At 44.7% G+C, this 21,288-nt stretch overlaps 1 protein-coding gene across 1 annotated transcript in view; it reads right to left on the minus strand.

Moving 5' to 3' along the window:
• Positions 1 to 16,418, minus strand: part of LOC694126 (uncharacterized) — a 29,063-nt gene extending 12,645 nt beyond the window's left edge. The window contains exons 1-3 of the mRNA XM_077978617.1: positions 16,218 to 16,418; positions 754 to 880; positions 135 to 230 (exon numbers count right to left, since the gene is read on the minus strand). Of these exons, the coding sequence (XP_077834743.1) occupies positions 135 to 230; positions 754 to 880; positions 16,218 to 16,220 (226 nt within the window). The 5' untranslated portion in view covers positions 16,221 to 16,418. The remainder of the gene's footprint in view (positions 1 to 134; positions 231 to 753; positions 881 to 16,217) is intronic.
• Positions 16,419 to 21,288: the final 4,870 nt, after the last annotated feature.

The raw sequence follows: 21,288 nt of genomic DNA on the forward strand, positions 1-21,288 counted from the left end.
CCTCAGACTTCCAGAAACTATACCCTTTGGAACACAGCTTCCCAAATGACATTTTAAGGACTTGCTTTCTTTCTCCTTGACCTTTGGATCTCTCATCTGTGTCATCTGTTGTATTGGCTTTCACTCTCACCTACCTGGGGTTTTGGCTACCATCTCATGTCTCTTCATATTCCAGGGCTCTTTTCCTTGCTTCAGACAGGTGACTAGGTCTGGCTTAGAGACAGCAATACCTGTTTTATTAAAAATAAGTAACATGCATCTTGCTCATATTCTCCAATTACCAACTTAGTAATGTGCTCAGTAAAGAGGATGTAATACAATATTCTAATACATTTATCCCAAAATACTAATTTATAAAAATTAAAAAAAATATATTTAGAAAACACTGTATATTTGTAGGTTCTTAATTCACTACCCAGTAGTACTGAATTAAAAAATTGGTGCTAGCAATTAGATTTTAAGGTGTGGGCGATAGTATTTTACACCACTAAATTTCTGGAATTACCACTAATCTAGAATGAGGGATACAGATCAGCTCAGCAATGTGGAAAGTTCAGCTCAAGATGAAACATCTTGAAATTTCTTTTTCCTACACTGACAAATCCTTATGATTTTCTTGAAAACAGGGGTTTGAAACTCATTTATGCAAAGCATAATTATCAAAAATGACCAAATTACCAAATAATTCTACTAAAAAACCAAAAATGAAGTATTTGGGGTACATTAGGAATTGAGTATTGAAGTTATTCTCACCCAGGAAGACCAGGTTTCTGTAGTTCTCTAACATCACATCCCTATATAAATTCTGCTGTGCAGTGTCCAGGCATTGCCACTCCTCCAGAGAGAATTCTACAGTCACATCCCTAAATGTCAGTGGTCCCTGAAAAACACACAAACAAGATACACATGTATTTACCAAGTGGTCATGGACAGAATTTTAAATTTCACTCAAGGTATAATTACAGAGTAGAGAGAACAGGTTCTGACTTATAGGAGTGACTGAAATTATCCAAGAAAATAATTTTTAACACAGAAATATTCCCTATTCTCTGACTCTAAAGACACACCCCCACACACATTTACCAAATGGCCACAGGCAGAATTTTTAATGTGACTCAGGGTCAAATGAGAGAGTAGAGAACTGGTTCTGACTTATAGAAGTGACTAAAATTATCTAATAAAATAATTTTCAACATAGAAATATTCTCTAATATATTCTTTTTACTTTTCTATTTTTATTATACTTTAAGTTCTAGGGTGCATGTGCACAACGTGCAGGTTTGTTACATATGTATACATGTGCCATTCACATTAGGTGTATCTCCTAATGCTATCCCTCCCCTCTCCCTCAACGCCACTACAGGCCCCTTTGTGTGACGTTCCCCACCCCGTGTCCGAGTGTCCTCATTGTTCAATTCCCACCTACGAGTGAGAACATGTGGTGTTTGGTTTTCTGTCCTTGCGATAGTGTGCTCAGAATGACGGTTTCCAGTTTCATCCATGTCCCTGTAAAGGACATGAACTCATCCTTTTTTTATGGCTGCATAATATTCTATGGTGCATATGTGCCACATTTTCTTAATTCAGTCTATCATTGATGGACATCTGAGTTGGTTCCAAGTCTGTGCTATTGTGAATAGTGCCACAGTAAACATACGTATGCATGTGTCTTTACAGCAGCAGCATGATTTATAATCCTTTGGGCATATTCCCAGTAATAGGATGGCTGGGTCAAATGTATTTCTAGTTCTAGATCCTTGAGGAATCGCCTCACTGTCTTCCACAATAGTTGAACTAGTTTACAGTCCTAACAACAGTATAAATGTGTTCCTATTTCTCCACATCTTCTCCAGCACCTATTGTTTCCTTACTTATAACTACCTGATAGAGGTTCCAAGATGGCTGAATAGGAACAGCTCCAGTCTACAGCTCCCAGCATGAGCGACATAGAAGATGGGTGATTTCTGCATTTCCAGCTGAGGAACTGGGTTCATCTCACTGGGGCTTGTCAGACAGTGGGTGCAGTACACGGAGTGTGAGCTAAAGCAGGATGGGGTATTGTCTCACCCAGGAAGTGCAAGGAGTGGGGGAATTCCCTTTCCTAGCCATGGGAAGCTGTGACAGACAGTACCTGGAAAATTGGGACATTCCCACCCTAATACTGCGCATTTCCAACAGTCTTAGCAAAGGGAGATTATATCCCACGCCTGGCTCAGAGGGTCCCATGCCCACAGAGCCTCACTCACTGCTAGCACAGCAGTCTGAGATCCAACTGCAAGGCAGCAGTGAGGCTGGGGGAGGGGCGTCCACCATTGCTGAGGCTTGAGTAGGTAAACAAAGCAGCCAGGAAGCTCGAACTTGGTGGATCCCACCACAGCTCAAGGAGGCCTGCCTGCCTCTATAGACTCCACCTCTGGGGAGAGGGCATAGCTGAACAAAAGGTAGCAGAAACTTCTTCAGACTTAAACATCCCTGTCTGACAGCTTTGAAGAGAGTAGTGGTTCTCCAAGCATGGAGTTTGAGATCTGAGAATGAATAGATTGCCTCCCCTGACCCCTGAGTAGCCTAATTGTCACACTTTGAGAGGTGACAATGTGCTAGCAGCCCTCATTCTCAGCGCCTCCTCGGCCTCGGCATCCACTCTGGTGGTGCTTGAGGAGTCCTTCAGCCCGCCAGGGCACTATGGGAGCCCCTCTCTGGTCTGGCTGAGGTGGAAGCTGCCTCCCTCTGCTTGCGGGCAGGTGTGGAAGGAGAGGTGCAGGCAGGAACCAGGGCTGTGGGCCACGCTCTTGGGCCAGTGCAAGTTCCTGCAGGGGTGGACAGGGGCAGGGACTCTGGCTCAGCGGCCCGCACATGGAGCAGCCAGGCAGGGCCACCCGCCCTGGACAGTGAGGGGCTTAGCACCAGGGCCAGCAGCTGCGGAGGTTGCGCAGGGTCCCCCAGCAGTGCTGGTCTCCCAGCCTGCCGGTGCTGCACTTAAATTCTTAGCTGCCTCCCCACTAGGCAGGGCTCAAGACCTGCAGCCCACCATGTCTGAGCTCCCCTGCCTGCAGTGGGCTCCAGCTCAGAGCCTCCTGGATGGGCACTGCCCCCTGCTCCATGGTGCCCGGTCCCATCCAGAGCCCAAGGGCTGAGTGCAGGCACAGCTCGGGACTGGCGGGCAGCTCCACCTGCAGCCCCAGTGCAGGATCCACTAAGTGAAGCCAGGGGACTTGGAGAACTTTTATATCTAGCTGGAGGATTGTATGTGCACCAATCAGCACTCTGTATCTAGCTAATCCGGTGGGGACTTCGAGAACTTTTATGTCTAGCTAGAGGATGGTAAATATGCTGTAGCTCAGGGTTTGTAAATACACCAATCAGTACTCTATGTCTAAATCAAGCTTTGTAAATACACCAATTGGTACTCTGTATCTAGCTAACTCTGTGTCTAGCTAACCTAGTGGGAACTTGGAGAACTTTGTCTAGCCTCTGTGTCTAGCTCAAGGATTGTAAACGCACCAGTCAGCTCTCTGTAAAATGGACCAATCAGCTCTCTATAAAATGGACCAATCAGCAGGATGTGGGTGGGGTCAGGTAAGGGAATAAAAGCAGGCTGCCTGTGCCAGCAGTGGCAACCTGCTGGGGTCCCTTCCACACTGTGGAAGCTTTGTTCTTTCGCTCTTTGCAATAAATCTTGCTGCTGCTCACTCTTTGGGTCCACGCTGCCTTTATGAGCTGTAACACCGCGAAGGTCTGCAGCTTCACTCCTGAAACCAACAAGACCATGAACCCACCGGGAAGAACAAACAACTCCAGACGTGCTGCCTTTAAGAGCTGTAACACTCACCACGAAGGTCTGCAGCTTCACTCCTGACAGTGAGACCATGAACCCACCAGAAGGAAGAAGCTCCAGCCACATCTGAATGTCTGAAGGAACAAACTCCGGACACACCATCTTTAAGAACTGTATAACACTCACCGCGAGGGTCCGTGGCGACATTCTTGAAGTCAGTGAGACCAAGAACCCACCAATTCCGGACACAACCTCCCAGTAGGGGCTGACTGACACCTCATGCAGCTGGGTGCCCCTCTGAGATGAAGATTCCAGAGGAAGGATCAGGCAGCAACATTTACCATTCTACAATATTTGCTGTTCTGCAGCCTCTGCTGGTGATACCCAGGCAAACACGGTCTGGAGTGGACCTCCAGCAAACTCCAACAGACCGCAGCGGAGGGTCCTGACTGTTAGAAGGAAAACTAACAAATAGAAAGGACATCTCTAATGTATTCTCTAACTCTGATGAAAGAGAGTGGCATAGGAGCCACAACATCAGTATATATATGCTATTTTTCTGAATAAAGTATAAAATTAAGGGCATAAACACAAACGTACATTTTTGAGTGCTATATTTACATCACACAGAATGAGCTGTGTATATTTTTCAGATCAAAAAGACATGTTGAGTTAGCAGGTACCTCTCAAATTTTAATGTGTAGAATAAACCGGATATATTGTTAATGCAGATTATTTTTTCAGAAGATCTAGAATAAAGTCTGAGTTTCTGAATTTCTTTTTTATTTTTTTAGCTTCTGAATTTCTAACAAGTTCACCAGTAATGCCAATGTTTTTGGCCCAAGAATATTTTGTCAAACATCCAGTAAGTAAAAGACCCTGTATTTTTCCTAGTATTCCTGGACTGTAAAAGATGATGAGAGCTTTCACTTACTAAAGACATATATGCAAAGAAAACCTAAGAAAGAGGGGCAGCTACCAGATAAAATGTGGTTTATGCACATCAGCTGCATAAAAATAATTTATAATGAAAAGAAAAATAATTAACTTTCTAGTTAAAAAAAAAAAAAAAAAATCTGTCACAGAGCTCCTAAACCAAGTGAATCACTAATTTTAACTGCACTAGGACAAATTTTTGTGATGTGCTGATGCACAAAAGAACATAGCATCACCACTGTGACATTTTCCCCAAAAGTAAATTGTAGTCCGAATTTAACCATAAAGAACCATGTGTTTTACGCAAAGTTCAAGACACAGATATCTCCCATGTTCTGTCATTTTTAATAGTGATTTTAAGTAGTCTTTCTGTAACACTCTAGAGAGCAGGTATCTTCCAATTTTTTTTTCAGGACTTTCTGGGTAATAAATGCCATGCTCTTTAAATAAACATTTTCTTAATCCTGTTCTGCATAGAGTTAATGAAGAACACAGATGGAACCTCAACATTACAAGTTTTCCATTTTAACTAAGAACCCCATTCTTGCCGGGCGCGGTGGCTCACGCCTGTAATCCCAGCACTTTGGGAGGCCGAGACGGGTGGATCACAAGGTCAGGAGATCGAGACCACGGTGAAACCCCGTCTCTACTAAAAAAATACAAAAAATTAGCCGGGCGTGGTTGTGGGCGCCTGTAGTCCCAGCTACTCGGGAGGCTGAGGCAGGAGAATGGCGTGAACCCGGGAGGCGGAGCTTGCAGTGAGCCGAGATCGCGCCACTGCACTCCAGCCTGGGCTGGGCGACAGAGCGAGACTCCGTCTCAAAAAAAAAAAAGAACCCCATTCTTCTTCCAATAGGAATCTTGAGTATTCACACCTTCCCAGCCACAAACGGAACATTTTTAATACAGCAGATTACAAATGCATAAAGAGAATTCTGCATGGCATATAAGAAGCCATGATGTAGAAGGCTCTGGTATATGGGAAAAAACATTTTTCAGAGACCCCTGACTATTATAAGAATTTTTTAAGTAGCTAAACTCATTAGTGAGGAAAAACACAAGTAGAGAAGTAAAGGTTTGCATGTAAAAATGCATGGCATTTCAGAAGGCAGACTGGACACAGCTCTTGATGAGACACATTTAGCTAGAAAAAAAAAAAAATTTTTTTCCTCCTTCTCTGGAATTCCTGCTCAGATGACATTTTCTCCACCAATTACACCTGCATCTTGAGGATATGCCTTTAAAGGTGTCAGCACCACCCATGTACCTACCTCCTTCCACCACACCCACAGGCAGAAGGACCAAGACCTGCAGAAAAATTCCATCCATTTCTGTCCTTTACACCAGAAGAGATTCAGGATCGATGAGCTGCTCCATGAAGATCAAAATATAAGTTTCTTCTTTTCTGTCCTAGGGTGCCACAGACAGCAGCAATTTCTGCTATAGTAACGGTAACATGGGCCACACTGCCTTGTCTCTCCCAAACCCAAACAAAACAGGCCCTGTGACTACCGTTAAGTGCAAAGGTTTCTGCCTTAACTCTCATGAATGTCTTGAACCCTTCATTGTTGATTCTGGCCTCACCTTGGAATTAGAGGAGGTACCTAATTAAAACAACAAGTATGATTCCACCTAAAACAATAAACAAAACCTGTGGAAAAAGCTCAAGTAAGGATTTTTCTGCAAATTGCCCATGTAATCCTAATTAGAGGTCTGGGCTTATAACCACTTAGCTAAGCATTTAATCTCAAGCTTTTATGAGCTTACAAATCACTTAGTAATTTTGGCCCCACTCTATGTAATGTGATTCTGCAGGTTTGAAAAGGGTCCATAATGAATGTTTTAAACAAGTCCCCTGTCAATGTTGATGTTACTCCCCCGGGCTCATGATTAGCATGGAGAAAGCATGCATAGCACAGAGTCCCTTACACTCATTACTCTTGTCACAACACAAATACTTCTAGGGCAAATAAAGACAACCACTCTCCATCCTAAAGTATCATATTCTTTGCTGGCTCTGTAGAGTATACAGAGAAAACAGAAAGCAGCCATATCTGAATAAGTCTGTGTTTAAATAACAACATGTACAAGTGTACTGATGGAATGTTTATTAAACATTGTGCTCTATGTGCTTAAGAGGATGTTGCAGAGCACTGTGCTGGGAATAACACATTATGTGACTTAATCGTCATAATACCTTTGGAGTTGGTAGTGTTTAATAATTCCCAGGATTTAGATAAAGGGCACAGCATTTTAATTTTTTCAGTTTCTCTGTCATTAATTTTTTATAAAATGTATAGAATAAAAGCTATATAGCTAGATGAGAAGGATAAAGGAAAAATTTAATGTAGTTTAGAGGAATTTTTATTGTGTTTATATTAATTTTTTGTGACTTGTGGAGCAACTACTGATTTGTAATAGAAAACAAGTTGCTAAATGGAATGTCTCCGCAAGCACTGGTTTTAATAAAAAATTTAAGAAGTAAGACCATAAAATACATAATTTATTATTCCCATTTGTCTGCTTTTGGATTTCAGGAAATTGTGAGCACCACCTCTACAAAGGCAGCAGGATTCACCAACCAAAACTCTGTTCTTATTAAATCAGTTCTTTGAGGCAAGACTCTACGGTGGGGACAGGCCTAAATAGAGCCCCAAGTAGGGTGAATCTAAACAGAACTGGAGCAGGGAGTGGAGCCTATGTAGAATTCTGTTCTCTATGACACTGGGGTACTTCCATTTCTGTTTCCTAAGCTTACCTAAGAAAAACAAATCCCAGAGTTTGTGTAACTTTAAACTTTTTTAGCTACTGCCCTGTCAATTTTATAATATATATTAATAATCCATTTAAACAAATATCTTAAGGATATCTAGAATAATTTTATTAGAAAATAAATATGTATTCTTAGCAAAGTAAAAGAAATAAAAACAATTCTTCTGTCCATGAACATCCCTTCAGGTGATGACATCAGAAGTCACAACAATATAAACTGTTTATTTTTTATTTGGGTCACTTACAGCCCAAAACACTCCAAGTTTTTTTTTGCACAAATCTATTTATTGTATCAACCATATGGTGCTTAATTCATTATTTATCCAGTTGCTAGTCTGGACTAAAAGTTGATGGATGATAGTGGAACAGGAATTAAAAGAAAGAATGTGTAAGCAAAACCTCAGTTCTAAGAAAACCCAATTCCCCCTGAGGAAGAGAAAGAGCTGGAGTCCTTTAAAAATTAACTGTTTTTCTGTGGCTAGTGAGCCTTATCTTTCCCTTTCCCAGGCATTGTGAAGACCCTGTTTCTCTAGCTGTGTAGCTGCAAGGTCACTAGACAGATAAACTCAAGTCATAAAACATGTTTTTCCTTGAAAAGTAAGAAATGATGTAAAGTATTAACTGAATAACTGTCTTTGTTTCTCACTTCTGTAATATGCTTCCCCCTGCACAGATCTCCCCGCGCCCTACAAAATGCTTAAAAGGTAACTGAACTCTTTGTTCAGGGCTCAGTCCTTTTGGATGTTAATCCGACTGGATCGGTGCACCTAAATAATAAATCTTCCTCAACCCCTCTGTCTGATTCCTAAATTATCCCACAACAGTAGGGACCACGACTGCTTCATCTATTATTCTAATGACCACATGAGATGGAAGCATTTAGTTTGAATCTCCAGAACATCTTCTTTTCCCCCCAAGTACCAGGAATCTGAAGAAACCATCATCTGGGTACCAACCAAAGATATCTCTTGTATGAGGGAAGGAACAAACACAGGATGACCCATTTCTCTTACACTGAGACAGAAGCAGAGTTAACCACTCTTGTCAGGGTGACACAACTCTGCTCTGGAAATCCTCAAATGTCTCAAAGATGCCCAGGTGATTCCGGGAGGGTTTTCCGTGACCATGCGCTGATGGCCCAAATGTAAGCCTAACCCAAAGCCAAAGCTGATCTTTGACAAAAACAGAAAAGATTTAGGCTGATTCTAAATAGAAAATGGAAGGACCCTGGTAAAGCTCCAGAACCTGGATCACCTGTCCTGATTTGCTAGCTTTTGGGTAAGAGGAAGGATAAAAATGTTCTACTCCAGTATCACATTTTACAAGTAGGTATAGTTGTGGTCATGGCTATGATACTTTGTAGTCTTGATCTCTCACTCCTAAGATGCTCATCTTTACTTAAAGATTCTGCTATCAGATTCTATTTACACCGGGATCCTCTCATGTAACTGTAGCAGGTCACTGGACAAGACCTGAAAAGCTCAAAGGGAGGCCGGGCGCGGTGGCTCAAGCCTGTAATCCCAGCACTTTGGGAGGCCGAGATGGGCGGATCACGAGGTCAGGAGATCGAGACCATCCTGGCTAACACGGTGAAACCCCGTCTCTACTAAAAAATACAAAAAACTAGCCGGGCAAGGTGGTGGGCGCCTGTAGTCCCAGCTACTCGGGAAGCTGAGGCAGGAGAATGGTGTGAACCCAGGAGGCGGAGCTTGCAGTGAGCTGAGATCCGGCCACTGCACTCCAGCCTGGGCGACAGAGCGAGACTCCGTCTCAAAAAAAAAAAAAAAAAAAAAAAAAAAAAAAAAAAAAAAAAAAAAAAGCTCAAAGGGCCACATTCTCAAAGGGGTTCTTTTTAAGATGTCACAATGCAGAAAAATTCCTCCTGTTCGTTTTCATTACCTTCTTAATCTAAAACCTGGCCCTGTCTTGTGAATCGCAGGCAGAGGCCAGCTCTTACATGCATCTCAATAGAGGCAAAAAAAAAAAAAAAAAAAAGCTTTGAACAAAATTAACATCCTTTATGTTAAAAGCCCTCAACCAATTAGGTATTGAAGGTACTTTACTTTAAAATAATGAATTATCTGTGACAAACCCACAGCCCACATACTGAATGGACACAAGCTGGAAGCATTTCTCTTTAAAAAATGGCACAAGATAAGAATGTCTTCTGTCACCACTCCTATTCAACACAGAATTGGAAGTCCCGGCCACAGCAATCAGGTGAGAAAAAAAAAAAAAGAATCCAAACAGGAAGAGAGGACGTCAAACTATGTTTGCTGTCAGACAACAAGATTCTATATCTAGAAAAGACTATAGTCATGGCAGAAAAGCTCTTTAAACTGACAACTGCAAAAAAGTTTCAGGATACAAAATAAATGTACAAAAATCAGTAGCATCCATGTACATCAACAATATCTGAGCTAAAAGCCAAATCAAAAACAAAATCTCATTCACAACTGCCACAGAAAAATAATTATCTAGGAATACAGTTAACCAGAGAGGTACAAGATCTCTATGACAAAAATAAAAACAACAACAACAACAAAAACATTGCTTAAATAAGTCAGAGATGACAAACAAATGGAAAATCATTTTATGCTCATGGATAGAAAAGACCAATAGCATTAAAATGGGCATACTGCCCAAAGAAATCTACAGATCTAATAATAATCCTATCAAACTACCAAAAATATTCTTTTTTTTTTTGAGATGGAGTTTTGCTTTTGTTGCCCAGGTTAGAGTGCAATGGCTTGATCTCAGCTCACCGCAACCTCTGCCTCCTGGGTTCAAGCGATTTTCCTGCTTCAGTCTAAGTAACTGGGATTACAAGCATGAGCTACCATGCCCAGCTAATTATTTCTGTATTTTTAGTAGAGACGGGGTTTCTCCATGTTGGTCAAGCTGGTCTCGAACTCCCGACCTCAGGTGATCCGCCCACCTCGACCTCCCAAAGTGCTGGGATTATAGGTGTGAACCACCGTGCCTGGCCCAAAAACATTCTTTTTTATTTTATTTTATTTTATTTTATTTTATTTTATTTATTTATTTATTTATTTTTGAGACGGAGTCTCGCTCTGTCACCCAGGCTGGAGTGCAGTGGCCGGATCTCAGCTCACTGCAAGCTCCGCCTCCCGGGTTTACGCCATTCTCCTGCCTCAGCCTCCCCGAGTAGCTGGGACTACAGGCGCCCGCCACCTCGCCCGGCTAGTTTTTTGTATTTTTTAGTAGAGACAGGGTTTCACCGTGTTCGCCAGGATGGTCTGGATCTCCTGACCTCGTGATCCGCCCGTCTCGGCCTCCCAAAGTGCTGGGATTACAGGCTTGAGCCACCGCGCCCGGCCCAAAAACATTCTTAACAGAACCAAAATAATCTGTTTTAAAATTCATATGGAACAACAAGAAAAGAGCCCAAATAACCAAGGCAATCCTAAGCAAAAGAAACAGAGCCGGAGGGCTTACATTACCAAACTTCAAACTATACTACAGGGTTACAGTAACAAAAGCAGCATGGTACTGGTACAAAAACAGGCTCAGAGACCAAAACAACAGATTAAAGCACCCCACAATTATTCTGCACACCTACAACCATCTGATCTTTGACAAAGCTGACAAGAGGAATTTGAGAAAAAATCCCTATTTAATAAATTTTGCTGGAATAACTAGCTAGCACTATGTAGAAGATTGAAACTGGACCCCTCTCTTACACTATATATAAAAATCAAGATTGATTAGGCCAGGCACCATAGTTCATGCCTATAATCCCTGCACTTTGGGAGGCCAAGGCGGGCAGATTGCCTGAGGTCAGGAGTTTGAGACCAGCCTGGCCAGTATGGTGAAACTCCGTCTCTACTATACTAAAAATACAAAAATTAGGCCAGGCATGGCGGCTCACACCTGTAATCCCAGCACTTTGGGAGGCCGAGGTAGGTGGATCACGAGGTCAGGAGATCAAGACCATCCTGACTAACAGGGTGAAACCGTGTCTCTACTAAAAATACAAAAAACTAGCCAGGCATGGTGGTGGGCGCCTGTAGTCCCAGCTACTCGGGAGGCCGAGGCAGGAGAATGGTGTGAACCCGGGAGGTGGAGCTTGCAGTGAGCTGAGATCGCGCCACTGCACTCCAGTCTGGGAGACACAGCAAGACTCCATCTCAAAAAAAACAAAAAAAACAAAAAAAACAAAACACCCAAAAATTAGCTGGCCGTGGTGGTGGGCACCTGTAATCCCAGCTACTCAGGAGGCTGAGGCAGAATTGCTTGAGCCCGGGAGGCAGACATTGTAGTGAGATAGCGCCACCACACTCCAGCCTGGGTGACAGAGGAAGACTCCATTGGGTGGGGGGGAGGCGGGAATCAGGCAAAAGACATACATGTGGTTAACAAGCATATGAAAAATGCTCATCACTAATCATTAGAGGAACGCAAAGAAAAACCACAATGAGGCATCATCTCACACAACTCTGAATGGCTATTACTAAAAAGTGAAAAATATCACAGATGCTGGCAAGGTTGTAAAGGGAATGCTTATATACTGCTGGTGGGAGTGTGAATTAGTTCAACCATTATAAAAAGCAATGTAGTGATGCCTCATCTAAGTAAAAAACAGAATTACCATTTGACCCAGCAACCTCGTAATTGGGTATATACCCAAAGAAATATAAATTATTCCATCATAAAAACACATGCACGTGCATGTTCATTGCAGCACTATTCACAATAGCCGAGACATGGAATCAACCTAAATGCCTATCAATGATAGACTGGATAAAGAAAATATGGTATGGGCAGGTATGGTGGCTCATGCCTGTAATCCAACACTTTGGGACACCAAAGCAGGTAGACTGCCAGAGCTCAGGAGTTTGAGAGCAGCCTAAGCAACATGGCAAAACCTCATGTCTGCAAAAAATAGAAAAATAAAAAATTAGTGGGTGTGGTGGCATGTGACTGTAGTCCCAGCTACTTGGAGGGCTGCGGTAGGAGGACTGCTTGAGCTCAGGAGATTGAGACTGCATTGAGCCTAGATCACACCACTCCACTTCAGCCTGGGTGAAAGAGTAAGATCTTTACTTCAAATAAGAATAAAATAAAAGATTCAATAAAAACAAAATATGGTACACAAGCATCATGGAATACTGTGTGGGCATAAAAACAAAACAAAAACAAAAAAAACCAAAAGGCCAGGCGCCATGGCTCACGCCTGTAATCTTAGCACTTTGGGAGACCGAGGTGGGCGGATCACAAGGTCAGGAGATCGAGACCATCCTGGCTAACATGGTGAAACCCCGTCTCTACTAAAAATATGGTAGTCCCAGTTGGTGGGCACCTGTAGTCCCAGCTACTCGGGAGGCTGAGACAGGAGAATGGCGTGACCCCGGGAAGTGGAGGCTGCAGCGAGCTGAGATCATGCCACTGCACTCCAGGCTGGGCTACAGAGCAAGACTCAGTCTCAAAAAAAAACAAAAAGAAACAAAATCATTTCCTTTGTAGCAACATGGATGAAGCTAGAGACCATTATTCTTAGAAAACTAATGCAGAGACAGCAAAGCCAGCACTTTGGGAGGCCGAGGCGGGTGGATCACATGAGATCAGGAGTTCGAGACCAGCGTGGCCAACATGGTGAAACCCTCTCTCTACAAAAATACAAAAATTAGCTAGGTGTGGTGGCAGGCACCTGTAATTCCAGCTACTTGGGAGACTGAGGCAGGAGAATCACTTTAACCAGGAAGGTGGAGGTTGCAGTGAGCCAGGATTTTGTCACCACACTCCAGCGTGGGTGACACAGCAAGACTCTATCTCAAAAAACAATAATAAATAAATATATGTTACCATTTATAAGAACTAAACAATAAGAACACATAGACACAAAGAGAACAGACACTGAGGGGTAGTTCACAGTGGATGATGGGAGGACAAAAAATGTCAGAAAAAACACCTATTTGGTACAATGTTTAGTATCTCAGTGACAATACAATCTGCACACCAAACCCCCATGACACAATTTTACCTATATAACAAACCTACATGTGTACTCAGGAACAAAAAATAAAAGTTAAAAGGGAAAAAATCCATGAGTTTGGGAGAGTGCAATGTAGGCGACAGGACTGGTTTGTGCTACAGATAGTGGCCCAGGTGTGACTCTATTCTAATTTATTTCTGTATTCATGCAGGCAGATGAGATTATGAACAGGTGGTCCAGAACCCTAGGTCGGTGGAGAAAACAGGTTGCTGCTGCAGATTCAGTGTCTGGGGAGGGGATATGGGGAGACTTGTAGACACTTGTGGGCTTTTGGCAAGAAACATTAGGATCAAAAATGCTGTGGTGAAATTCCTGAGGGTGGTGTCTAGCCCTGGGAGTGGTGTAGACACCTCAGTGTCTAGTGGGTGTGTTTGTGAGTGAGTAGAAATCCTGTGCTGGCAGCTGTGAAAAAAGGGAATCTGCTATCATAGCTTCTTTAAATTTTCAGTCCTCTCTCAACCTGGGAGGAGACCTAGAATCACAAAACAATGGGCACTGTGACAGAAAAGCAGAGCCTCCCAGAGTTTCATTCCAGGCCAGGCCTCTGTGGTATCTTTCTTCTGGCACCAAATCTGTAGAGTTTGCTGAACACCAAGATTCTCCAACATCAACTCATTGTCTAAAATTTGCATTCTGACACCACCCATTCAGCACAGACCCTGATTCAGGACTCAGTCGCACAGTATTCTCCTTACTGCAGATGTCAGTAACAAATCCAATGAACCCATCTACGCTCCTGAGCTACCTTTTAAAAATTGGGGACTCCCGCGCCATGAGTGGTGGCTCTCGCCTGTAATCCCAGCACTTTGGGAGGCCAAAGCGGGAGGATCACCTGAGGTCTGGAGCTCCAGACCAGCCTAGCCCACGTGAAACCTCGTCTCTCCTAAAAGTATAATAATTAGCCAGGCGTGGTGGCAGGTGCCTGTAATCCCAGCTATTCAGGAGGCTGAGACAGGAGAATCTCTTGAACCTGTGAGGCAGAGGTTGCAATGAGCAGAAATCTCACCCCTGTACTCCACCCTGGGTGACAGTGAAACTCCTTCTCAAAAAAGGAAAAAAGAAAAAAAAAATCAGAAAATTAGCCTCCTGTGGAGTGTGAAAATAATCAAATGGCAGGCAACTAGACTGAGGTGGCTATGGTCCCTGGATTTCTACTTTAAAGAAATTTAACTCAAATGTGTGGTTGTTTTGTTTTGTTTTTTGAGATGGAGTTTCACTCTTGCCCAGGCTGGAGTGCAATGGTGCAATCTTGGCCCACCGTAACCTATGCCTCCTAGGTTCACGCGATTCTTCTGCCTCAGCCTCCCAGGTAGCTGGGATTACAGGCATGCACCATCACGCCCGGCTAACTTTGTATTTTTAGTAGAAACGGGGTTTCTTTTTTTTTTTTTTTTTTTTTTGAGACGGAGTCTTGCTCTGTCACCCAGGCTGGAGTGCAGTGGCCGGATCTCAGCTCACTGCAAGCTCCGCCTCCCGGGTTTACGCCATTCTCCTGCCTCAGCCTCCCGAGTAGCTGGGACTACAGGCGCCCGCCACCTCGCCCGGCTAGTTTTTTTTTTTTTTGTATTTTTTAGTAGAGACGGGGTTTCACCGTGTTAGCCGGGATCGTCTCTCGATCTCCTGGCCTCGTGATCCGCCCGTCTCGGCCTCCCAAAGTGCTGGGATTACAGGCTTGAGCCACCGCGCCCGGCCAGAAACGGGGGTTTCTCCGTGTTGGTAAGGCTGGTCTTGAACTCCCGACCTCAGGTGATCCGCCCGCCTGGGCCTTCCAAAGTGTTGGTATTACAGGCGTGAGCCACAGCGCCCGGCCTCAAATGCATGTTTTTATAAATTACTAAACTGGGGGAAACAGTTGAGGCTTAGCTAACTATAATTAACCTCTGATTACACAACAAGGAAATGTCCGCCTTGATCGTACAAATTAAGAAACTATGTAACTGTACTTAGCCAATTATTGAGTTTAGTTTAAAAGTCTTTTCTTCAAGCCCTTGGTATGGACGACAAACGACAAACCATAGCTGGGTATCCTACTTTTTTTTTTTTTGAGACGAAGTCTCGCTCTGTCGCCAGGCTGTAGTTCAGTGGCGCCATCTCGGCTCACTGCAACTTCTGACTTCCTGGTTCAAGCGATTCTCCAGTCTCAGCCTCCCTAGTAGCTGGGATTACAGGCACGTGACACCATGCCCGACTAATTTTTGTATTTTTAGTAGATACAGGGTTTCACCATACTGGCCTGGGATTACAGGCGTGAGTCCCCGCACCCGGCCTACAATTTTTGAATCACTCTTTAAATTACTTAATATTTTTGCAGTGACTTCTGTTCATTTTTAATAAAAGAGGAACTCAGAACCCCACAGACCAAAGCTCTTCCCATTCATGAACCCCGCACCCCAAATCAGGATTCTCCTCAGACTACCCTCCCGTGGTCCCTGAACGATTTGGGAGAGACGCTGCGCTGCGGGTGCAGAGCTGCCAAGAGAGGGCTCCAGACCAGGGCACAGTCACTGCGCAGGGAAGAGAGAGGACGCCCGGGGTCTTGGCTGTCAGCGCAGCCGCCATCTTGTGGCTGAAGGGGACTGAGGGCGAGCTGGCCTAGGAAAACTCCGGCGCAGATTATGGAGCTGACTGCGGGGAGGCCTGATTCCCGCCACTGCCACTTCCCACAGGTTCCAACCAGCCCCTTCCCCTCTCCCCGGATGTCCGACCCAGCATTCTCACCATTTCTAGGCTTCCAGGGAGGACCTGGCGTCTTAGCTGGGGATCTCCCAATACCTGCAGGTCACAGGGCCACAGAGGCTGGGCCCCTAGGAGCAGAGGACATAGATTAGGGAAGACAAGACCTGCAGCTCCGTCTGCAGCTAGAGACAAAGTACCCGCCAAACCCGAAAGCCGCCCCGTCCGCTGCAGCTGCGTGTCTGATTGGACGGTTTCCGCCCAGCGTCCCTGATTGGATAATGTTGAAGGCCCCGCCCTTTCAGGCCTTGAGTGACAGGAGATGTGATCACATGCTGGCCGGAATGAAGAAAGAGTAACAGCTTCCAAGCTGCAGCCTTTTCAGGCAGGACTTCCTGCCTGAGCTGAGTCAGGCCGAACTCGGAGGTATTTGCATTTAACCTTGTGTGTAAGGTCATATGCGTTTATACATAATACATTATATGGGTGGGAGCGGTGGCTCACGCCTGTAGTCCCAGCTACCCGGGAGGCTGAAGCAGGAGAATCCCTTGAACCTGGGAGGCGGAGGTTGCAGTGAGCTGAGATCGCTTTGAATTCCAGCCAGGGCAACAAAAGCGAAAGTAAACTCCGTCCAAAAAAAAAAAAAAAGGCAATCTTCTGAAATAGAATGTGAGCCAAAGGTGAATTTTAAATTTTCTAGTAGCCAAACTTTAAAAAGAAAGAAGAAACAGGTCAAAGTGATTGTAACAATTTCAGTAACCCAATATATCCAAAATATTACTATATGAGCAATGTGAATTATTAATGTAGCGTGTATATATTTGGAACTATATCTTTGGAAGTAAATCTGGGTTTTTTGTTTGTTTGTTTTGAGACGAAGTTTCGCTCTTGTTGCCCAGGCTGGGGTGCAGTGGCACGATCTCAGTTCACGGCAACCTCTGCCTCCCGGGCTCAAGCGATTCTCCTGCCTCAGCCTCCTGAGTAGCTGGGATTACAGGCATGTGCCACCCTGCCCTGCTAATTTTTGTATTTTTAGTAGAGACGGGGTTTCTCCATGTTGGTTAGGCTGGTCTGGAACTCCCCACCTCAGGTGATCCACGCGCTTCGGCCTCCCAAAGTGCTGAGATTACAGGCGTGAGCCACCGCACATGGGCTACTAAGTCTGTTTTTTGCCTTTCCAGCACATCACAGTGTAGACCCAGTTACATTCCAGGCACTCAGGAGCCACACATGAAGTGCACCTCTGATGTTATGCAGGTGAAGGGCCTGAACAAATTTATTCTGCCAGTGTGAAGGAAGGGCCTCTTCTAACAACATCTCTCTTCAGTTTCAAGGAGGGAAAAGATAGTGGCCTTAGAAAGAGCAGGGGGCAGCAGGAATAAAATAACCACAGGTAGATAACTCCTGGCCACCTTTGGCCTACCTTCCTTCCAGAGATCAGAAAGGGAACAAAGGATGATAGGACCAGAGGAGAAGAAAACTCTAAGTCTTCATACCTGTACATACTCTTGACTTGCAATGTTTAAATATAGAGAAAATAGATTAAAGGCAAATACATTTTACTATTTGGTCTAGAACCTAATCATCGGGCCTCCTGGATTCAAGTGATTCTCATGCCTCAGCCTCCGGAATAGCTGGGATTACAGGCGTGTACCACCATGCTCAGCTGAATTTGTTTGTATTTTTAGTAGAGATGGAGTTTGCCATGTAAGCCAGGCTGGTCTTAAACTCCTGGCCTCAAGTGATCCGCCCACCTTAGCCTCCCAAAGTGCTGGAATTATGGGCATAAGCCACTGTGCCTGGCTATGATATATTTTTACATTTATGGTTTAGGTGATGTGTTCTTCTTTTTTTTTTTTGAGACGGAGTCTTGCTCTGTCACCCAGGCTGGAGTGCAGTGGCCGGATCTCAGCTCACTGCAAGCTCCGCCTCCCGGGTTTACGCCATTCTCCTGCCTCAGCCTCCCGAGTAGCTGGGACTACAGGCGCCCGCCACCTCGCCCGGCTAGTTTTTTTGTATTTTTTTTAGTAGAGACGGGGTTTCACCGTGTTAGCCGGGATCGTCTCTCGATCTCCTGGCCTCGTGATCCGCCCGTCTCGGCCTCCCAAAGTGCTGGGATTACAGGCTTGAGCCACCGCGCCCGGCCGGTGATGTGTTCTTCTTCTCTGCCAGGCCCCTGCCAAAACGTGGGATGCTGACATATCCCCGGACCTAGCACCTAGGTAATGAGACTCTTGTATTTTGCATAGGTCCCACGTATTTTGAGTACTGCGACTTATGACTAGACCAAACACGTAGAAGATGGGAGACACCTGTCTGTGCCCTGTAAACAAGGTGTTAGCCCTATCATTCTCAAGAGCCTTATGACATATCTCTGTATTCATCACCTGGGAGATGTGACTCTCCTCTGCTGCCTGCATCCTGCCCACTGGAAAGATTGTGACATAACATTTGGCCCAGCAACAGGGTGATGTGTTTTCCAGGGTCCTGTTCACAGGGAGTGAGTGTTGTGACATATCACTGGGCACATCACCCACGTGCTGTGACTCTGCTCCCTGTGCCCGCCTTTCAGAACAGGAATGTAACATATCCCTGGCCAAGCACCCAGGTGACGTGACTCTTCTTCCTAGTTTCTGCCATGAGAAAAGATTGTGACATATCTCTGACCTAGCACCAAAATGATGTGACTCTCTTGCTCACACACACTATGCACAGGTGGGATTGTAAAGTATATTTTTGTTCAGCTCATAGGTGAGGTGATAACTGTCATATCTCAAATCAACAAATAGGGGACATACTGCCTTTCAAAACTAGGGTTAGGGAAATACATAAGATTCTGGGTCTCCTCCTTGTATGAAGGTCATAGTGGACTACCACTCTCTTATATATCATATAAACCCTTCAGGTGGTACAGAGAGTATCATCACAGGGCCCAGCACACAGGTGACATTGCATTTATTTTTATTTTTATTTTTATTTTTTTTTTTATTTTTTTTTGAGACGGAGTCTCGCGCTGTCACCCAGTCTGGAGTGCAGTGGCCGGATCTTGGCTCACTGCAAGCTCCGCCTCCCGGGTTCACGCCATTCTCCTGCCTCAGCCTCCCGAGTAGCTGGGACTACAGGCGCCCGCCACCTCGCCCGGCTAGTTTTTTGTATTTTTTAGTAGAGACGGGGTTTCACCGTGTTAACCAGGATGGTCTCGATCTCCCGACCTCGTGATCCGCCCGTCTCGGCCTCCCAAAGTGCTGGGATTACAGGCTTGAGCCACCGCGCCCGGCCGACATTGCATTTCTTGTATGCACACTGCATCATCTATTAGGATTGTCACCTGGCACGTGGACAGAGCCTATTGGTAAGGTCTTGAATCTCACACGTGGATGCAGTCTACAGTTGAAATTGTAATGGTCATAGTTGAACATCTGGCTGCACTTGAGATGGTGACTCATTTATAACCTAGGTCCACAGCAGGTGAGAACTCTTTTATCTGGAACCAGCCAATTATAGAGATGTTGACTGTCATACCTGGGCTTAGAACCACAGGTACAATCATGGGTCCATACCATCATAAAGGTCACAGAGCAGTTTGCAACTCTCAAGTGTAGAAAGCTCTTGACTGGTACTGAGAGAGTCTTAGCAGAGCCCAGCACACAGGTAAGATTGTGAGGCTCACATGCACACCCAGCCAACAGCAAAAATTGTCAACTTTCCATATGAACGCAGTCCACTGTTGAGGTCCCAAGTTTTCCTCATGAAAACAGTCAAAAGTTGGAAAATTTACTCGTGTGGATTTGGTTCAAAGGTGAGTTGGTGACGCTCAGACCTCTATTCAACACATATGTGAGTCTGTGGCTCCAGTAAGCATTCAGTCTGCATGAGAAATTGAGGCTCTCACAAACAAATCAAGTAGCACCATTGAGACTGTGACTCTTGTACTTAGACCCAACATACAGGAGGTGTTGACTCTCAGATTTAGAACTGGGACATGTGTGAAATTGTTAATCTAATTTGTAAACCATTCTGCAGGTGTGATTGTGACATATGCCTCTGCTCAGTACATGGATAATTTGACTCTCCTGCCTGGGCCCAGTCTGTAGTTACAATTATGACATATTGCTGAACCCAGCACATAGGATATGTGACTCCATACTCCTTCCTTGGTGCTGCCTATAGGGGCCATTGTGACATATCACTGGGCCTTGCATCCAAGTGATGTAAGTCTCTCCTTTTCTGGTACTGCCCGCAGGGGACACTGTGACATATTCCTGGGCCACAAACCTAGCTTATGTCATTCTCCTGTTTGTTCTCTGCCCACATGGGCCACTGTGACATACTGCTGAGTTTAACACCCATGTGATGTAACACTTCAGCCTCAGCCCCGCCTACTTGGAACATAGTGATGTATCACTGCACCCATCACCCAGGTGATGTGACTCTCTTTTCCTTTGTGCTCTCTGCTCAAAGGGGAAGATTGTTACCTGTTGCTGGGTCCAGCACCTAGCTGATGTGACCCTTCTCATCTTTCTAAGTTCTGCCTGAAGGGGAGATGTTGACATTTTACTTTGCCCAACACCGAGGTGACACAAAGCCTGTTGGCTTTGTCCTACTTTCAGAAGACATTGTGACATATTGCTGGGCCAGCACCAAGGTGATGTGAGTCTCCTGCCGGGACCCTGTTCTCAGAGGGCATTGGTACATATTTCTGACTTCATCAACTATTTCATGTGACTCTCCTCTCTTACCTGGGCTTTGACTGTAGAAAAAATTGTGACATATCTTTGGGACCAAAACCTAGGTTATGTGACTCTCTTCTTAGCACATGGTCAAGCCCACAGAACCAAGATGCCTTATCGTTATATCTAGCACACAGGTGAGGTGATTATTCTGTGTGGTCCCTGCCTACAGGGGTCATTTTGACATATTTCTAAGCCCATCACCTAGATTATGTGACTATCTTCATGTAAACTGTACACAGAGAATATTGTGACATATCGCTTGGTCCAGAACTTTCGGGATGATTGTGACATATTGCTGGCACCACCACCTAGGTTACGTGACATTTTTCTTCTCTCTTAGCCCTACCCACAGAGGACATTGTGACATACTCTTCACCTAGGTA

The sequence above is a fragment of the Macaca mulatta genome, chromosome 19, assembly GCF_049350105.2.
Source record: "Macaca mulatta isolate MMU2019108-1 chromosome 19, T2T-MMU8v2.0, whole genome shotgun sequence".
NCBI classification, from domain to species: Eukaryota; Metazoa; Chordata; class Mammalia; order Primates; family Cercopithecidae; genus Macaca; species Macaca mulatta.